Source organism: Cyprinodon variegatus, unplaced genomic scaffold (assembly GCF_000732505.1).
Source record: "Cyprinodon variegatus isolate N-32 unplaced genomic scaffold, C_variegatus-1.0 Scaffold9, whole genome shotgun sequence".
Lineage (NCBI taxonomy): Eukaryota > Metazoa > Chordata > Actinopteri > Cyprinodontiformes > Cyprinodontidae > Cyprinodon > Cyprinodon variegatus.
The window spans coordinates 1667593-1673692 of record NW_015150462.1 but is presented as its reverse complement, the minus strand read 5'-3'; the positions used below and the strand labels follow the sequence as shown (position 1 = coordinate 1673692).

At 33.5% G+C, this 6100-nt stretch overlaps 2 protein-coding genes across 3 annotated transcripts in view; one reads left to right on the top strand and one right to left on the bottom strand.

The window, feature by feature from the left end:
* The window catches only part of LOC107086977 (claudin-10-like), a 3677-nt gene extending 1567 nt beyond the window's left edge, over positions 1-2110 (top strand). Inside the window, exons 2-5 of the mRNA XM_015378297.1 lie at positions 1349-1510; positions 1586-1667; positions 1766-1870; positions 1954-2110. Of these exons, the coding sequence (XP_015233783.1) occupies positions 1349-1510; positions 1586-1667; positions 1766-1870; positions 1954-2056 (452 nt within the window). The 3' untranslated portion in view covers positions 2057-2110. The remainder of the gene's footprint in view (positions 1-1348; positions 1511-1585; positions 1668-1765; positions 1871-1953) is intronic.
* LOC107086746 (multidrug resistance-associated protein 4-like) overlaps positions 1-6100 on the bottom strand; it is a 69580-nt gene that overhangs the window by 60063 nt on the left and 3417 nt on the right. The gene's annotated exons all lie outside the window — the stretch shown is intronic.

Genomic DNA, 6100 nt, shown 5'->3' with positions numbered 1-6100 from the left:
TTGGCTCCCTTGAGAGCATGTTAGCACATGCTTTGGCTCCCATGGGGCACTTTAGTACAAGTTTTGGCTCCCACAGGGGCACATTAGCACATGTTTGGCTCCCTTGAGAGCATGTTAGCACATGCTTTGGCTCCCATGGGGCACTTTAGTACAAGTTTTGGCTCCCACAGGGGCACATTAGCACATGTTTAGCTCCCTAGAGAGCATGTTAGCACATGCTTTGGCTCCCAAGGGGCACTTTAGTACAAGTTTTGGCTCCCACAGGGGCACTTTGGCACATGCTTTGGTGCCCATGGGGGCACTGTAGCACATGTTTTGGCCTTCATGGGGGTATTATAGCATGACTTTTGGCTCCCATAGGGGCACTTAAGCATTGTTTTGACTCCCAAAGGGATACTCTAGCGCAGAGGTCCTGATTTAAAACATTTATAAATTAACGCATGTTGTCCAACGACAGCGTCCAACTTCACTTGCACCGCTTCTCCTGTTAATATTGTAAAGCCGTCCAGAGCACCGAGACTAGCCAATGAGAAGTCAGTTTGGGTCACTGCTTCCAGCTACTTCTAGACACAGAAGGAAAACCTGTGGCGAGCCGAGCGGTGGGAAAAAAGGAGAAGATTATGAGAAAAAGAAAGCAGAGAAAAGGTGGACTGCTGAAAAAGCTGCGGTGAACTGGTGAAAGAAAAGTGAAATGATGTGCTCAAAGATGACCCTGCACATTTTGAGTATGTTTGGCTCAACCTGCTGCTGTGAAGCAGGATTCTCCACCATGAACAGAATCATTTATAAATATCAATCCAGGCTCAATATGAGCACCTTGATATGTGCTTGAGAATGGCTTTGTCACCATTCAAACCCAATTTTAAAAGCATTGCAGGGCAGCCTAAAGCCCACTGCTCTCATTAAGCAATAAAAAAGAAAAAAACAACACAAACGTTAAGTTCAGCTGTTTTATAAAATATGGGAATAAGGAAATTGTCTATATACCAAACTGAACGATTCTTCTCTACTTCAAAAAACACTTTAGATTTTTTTTAATTATTAAAAATTCAATGTATAACATAGATGCATTTATTTCCGTGTTAAATTCTGTTTAAATTAACAGATTAAAATTAAAAATGTCTCCGGACCTTTACTGATTTTCTGTGTTCGGACCCCACTGATTTTTAATCGGTTACCCCTGCTCTATAGCGCATGTTTTGGCTCACATTAGGGCACTTTAGCACACATTTAATTACCTGCTTTTCTCACAATTGGAGACATTTATAACACCCCATTTTGAAACTGCACCATGACAGCCCACTTTTGCAGAAATCTAGAAATGTGCCTTTTTGTCTTCCTCTCAAAGCTTATATTCAGGTTTGTCGGGGTTTGGTGATCGCTGCCGTATGCCTGGGTTTCTTTGGTGCCGCCTTGGCTTTACTGGGAATGAAGTGTACAAAAATAGGAGGCTCAGAGGCTACCAAGGCTCGTCTGGCTGTCCTGTCGGGCTTAAGCTTCATTTTGAGCGGTAATTTTTCGACACATTTTTTAATTCAATCAGCATAGCCAACTGTGTTCTGGTAATTATTTAATGTCTGCACAGGAATCTCCTGCATGACTGCATGTTCCATATATGCCCATAGGATCACAACTGACTTCTTTGACCCCTTCTTTGTTGCACAGAAGTATGTATTAAGGATTTAAAAAAAAAAAACAGTTCTGACTTTCAGCCAAAGTTTGGTTTAGATTGAAATAATAATTTTTTTTGTTTCTCTCTGGGTAGGTTTGAATTAGGAGCAGCTCTCTTTATTGGCTGGGCTGGATCCGTGCTTTGTATTCTAGGTGGAACTATATTTTGCCTCCCACTGTCCGAATGCTTTAAACTAAGGTCAGCATCAGTAACTTTCACCATGATAACCACTTATGCTGATGATTCTTTTATGGTTAAGTTTCTTTTTTATTGTTTTACAGAGTTAAGTACTGTTACACTGGAGCCCCGTGCAAGACAGCCAACAGCCTGCAAACGGACCCACTGGAGTTGAAGAGACAGTTTGGAAGAAACGCTTATGTTTAAAACAAACTGGACCTTTATCTTATTTATTTCATTTTGAATCAGAAAACATCTTAATTAATGGCATCCAAATGATAAACATACTGTGTTGGCTTTTTGTCACAGTAAACTGATAAAAAAAAATCTCAATATCAGACAAAATAATCTAAGTAAATCCTAAAAACTATTATTAAAAGATGATTTTCTTCGAAAGAAAAAAAACACCTCTCTAAATGCACCTGGCCTGATGTGTAAATATCATTCTCCATCCTTGTCTTGATGTAACTGGAGTGAGCCATCATTAATTTGGACAGCTGACCTCAGTTTCTGTAACCCATTATACTAACAAATAGCTTAAGCAGAACTTGTAAGTAAAAACTAAGCCAAAAGATCGCAAAAACAACAAATAATGTCCTTATATGTAAAAATTTAACAACAGATGAGTAATAAAATGATAGAGCTTCATCAATTAGATGAGATCTAGTAGGGCTTTGGGACACCAGTAAAGAGAAAGCAAGAGATAAAAGATTTTATGGGCCGTGTTTTAGGATTATAAGAATGTCTCATTATCCATTTCGGATCTTAAGATAAAGGGCAATAATCTAAAAGAAACCATTAAATCTACTTTTAAATAAAAGCTTTTGAATGTCCTGCTGAAGTCCAGATTAATATGGAAATGTGATGCCATTAAAATAAATCTGATTAAAATGATCAAACTGGAAGTATTTTAATGATTCTGTAAGGAAGAAAGAGTCAAATATTATGTAATCTAATGTAAAAGACTCATTAGCATCTATATCTTAAAAGCTGTTGTGACAGAATGTGGCACAATTCCTATTAAGCTTTTAACAGGACAATAATTCAGAAGATTGTTACAATTGTTACAATCTGGTGTAAAGTAGACATATCTGGCACAGAGTTTATAGGGCAATTTAACGTTTTTGATCACTTGCATACCCCTTACAAATGGAGTCCCCCCATCTCTCAGTGAGGTCTAGAAGAACAAGATCTATATCTAGCCATTCAGCAAAGATACTGCTACATGGCATCTTATTTTGGCATCTGACCAATTAGATGAGCCCTTGAATGATACATTACCCAAAGTAAATTAAGTTGAAAAAAGTTGACAAGTCAATTAAATAGTAAAAAGCTAATTGAAAAGTTAAAAAGTAAAGTTAAAAAGTCAATAGCCTCGTTAACAACTATATTTATGTTTATAAACTAAAAAATATAAGTGTCAGTATCAGCATTAATGCCTCTAAGGTTAGGTTGGACCAAAGAAAATGGAGAGTTTTTAATTAATTTCTTATAAAAGCACTTGGTGTTTCTTGTTATTACGTTGACATCAAGTTTTGCCATCAAAATATCAATATCTTATTTAATGTTACAAAGGTAATAATGTCTTGTCCTGGATTCCAATAATACTATTGGCATAAAATTTTGATTATTAAAGTAGATAATCAAAAGTATTGCCCTATAAAGGGTTAAGATTAATATTTTTACTAATTACTTCACCATATAAGAATGATAATTGAAAATATTTCAGTAACTATAAACTTCTGGTACTACCTTTTACAAGTATGAATCATAAAACAATGACATAATTTATTATTTGTAAGCCACTGGACTAAAACAAATTCACACTCCATTGTAGTTGATCATAGTTAACATATTTCAAAAATTACAAAATCAAAATGGACTTAATAGCAGGAGCAGAACATTCATTTCCTATGGGACCTCATTATGATGGCTTTAGTTCTAATTAAATCAGCACAAAGGCTCTTTGGTGTATTTCTGTAGCACCATGGCGCACTGAGGTCCTGGTGAAATTACCAATAACAGCTTATAGCCCAAGGCACGTCGAGAGCGATGCTTTAAGCAGCTGGACTCATAACAGTAGAGTTATTACATACTTCAAAGTAACTATTCATAACCACAGAAACATACTGTTTACAGTAATATCTGACAGGATAATTACCAAGAAACCTATTTTACCTTTACTGAAGGCTGAAATGGAATAATGCCTTTGGTGAACACGCACTAAGAGCAATAAAAACAAACAATTCAAACATTAGCATGTTCCTTTGGGCTTATTTAAATAAATGTATCAGTTTATTTATTTATCCTATTACACAATCATTTTCATTATCATATCTGCACTGGAAAAACAATCTAGAAATAAGATCAAATTTCCTAAATTAAGCGTATTTACCCTTAATTTGAGTAGCTAAATAAGATAGTTTGCCGATGGAATGAGTATTTATACTTTTAAAATAAGATAATTAGATAATATGCACTTGAAATAAGACATTGCAATTGTGTTTTATTATTTTAAGTGGAAGTTGTCTTGTTCCATTGGAGAAATGTCTCTTTCACCTCCTCATTCCAAGACAAAATGCACTTATTTCAAGAAAAAAATGATTCATCTAGATTTCGATTTTTTCCAGTGTGAAAACACTAAAATGTGCCATTTATAATTGTATTTAAACCCAAACCATTTTGGTGAAATGTGATTAGTATGACCTTACTGTGATGTATTACATATGACAAGTTATCCTTATAAAATAAACATTGATTATTATTAGCGATGTACATTTTATTTCAAGGAAAGAAAGTTACAGGTAAGTTACCAACAGGAAATACCAACCTTATACTGATATCAATCAGGCGTTAAATTACTTAAAATTTACGGGAGTTTTTTCTCTTTAACTCAGTATAATTATGAAGTGTTTTTTTTTTTTTATTCCCATTAACACCGGTGTTTAATTTCAATGATGCTGAACTTTGTTCTTTCAAAATAAAAGCCTCATCCTTGGGCTTTTGAAATACATTAAATAATAAAACTGAATCCACATTAATTAGCATTTTGAAAATCATGTACAGGGCTCTTCAGCATCTCATCCTCATATGTTGGAAAGACTAAAACAAAACCAGACAGAAAAAAAAATAATTGTTTTTGTTTTGTAAGTTACTGATTAATGCATTTGTAGGCCCATATTAGAAAATATTAAATGATTTGGGTTTTTAATAGAGCAAATGCATGTGTTCAAAAATTGGTACTTAGTTTTTCTTTCAGGCGGAAATCTAAAGTGGAATAGCTTTGTTTAAAAAAAAAAAAAAAAACTAGTCTAATAAATTTGGCCCCTGTTGCCTGAAGTAACTTCATAGGAAAGACAAGTTGGCGTCACTTAGAGCTTTTATAAAAATGTAATATCCCTCTGCTTTGTTTTATATGTATCATATAATGGATTTACTTCATGATTTTAATACTATATTAGCAATATTATTGTTAAGTATAGTGATTATAGTTTTAACCCACACTTTCTTCATTATGCTTTCATCAAAATACCTACTAACACTGTTCCTATTCCTAAGCTTTTTAAACTTGTTCAACTAATAATAATAATAATAATAATAACTAGACACCTTATGAATGCTATAAATATAATTTAATATATAATTAATGCTATAAATATTTTATGGAAAGCAGTGTTTTATTCCTTTTTAAAAGAAAAGGATTTTAGCTCATGTCTGTATTTCAGCCTGATTATATTTTTTATTTGGAAGATTATCTAAATAAATAACTAAGTTGACCTTAGATCACTACATATAATTACCCATAAAGTAGAAACATCTTGCTTACTAAGTAGAAAACAATCATTTTTCAAAATGTATATAAATATGAGTCCAAATCATTGTTGACAACTGTGTCAATGATGCCCTCTTGTGGTAATTCTTGGTACCACAAGAAGGAAAAAATGCCCTAAGTCAAAGGGTAATGGACGAATTAAAAAGAGGGTATTTACTTTATATAGAGCTATGATAGTTTTCCACCTTAAAAAATATTTGAAAACTGCATTTTTACTCACTTTATCTATATTTGATACTTTGATTTCTTTGTCAATCTAAAATAAATAAAGAAGAATATATTTGATATTCTAATTTCTGACACTGCTGTTAAACTAAAGGTCATATTGATCAATTAAAAACACAATTGTATCTTTTTTTCATTTTTTATTTTGAACATATCCTCTGGATATGGAATGGATGAAATTGGAGTAGATGCAT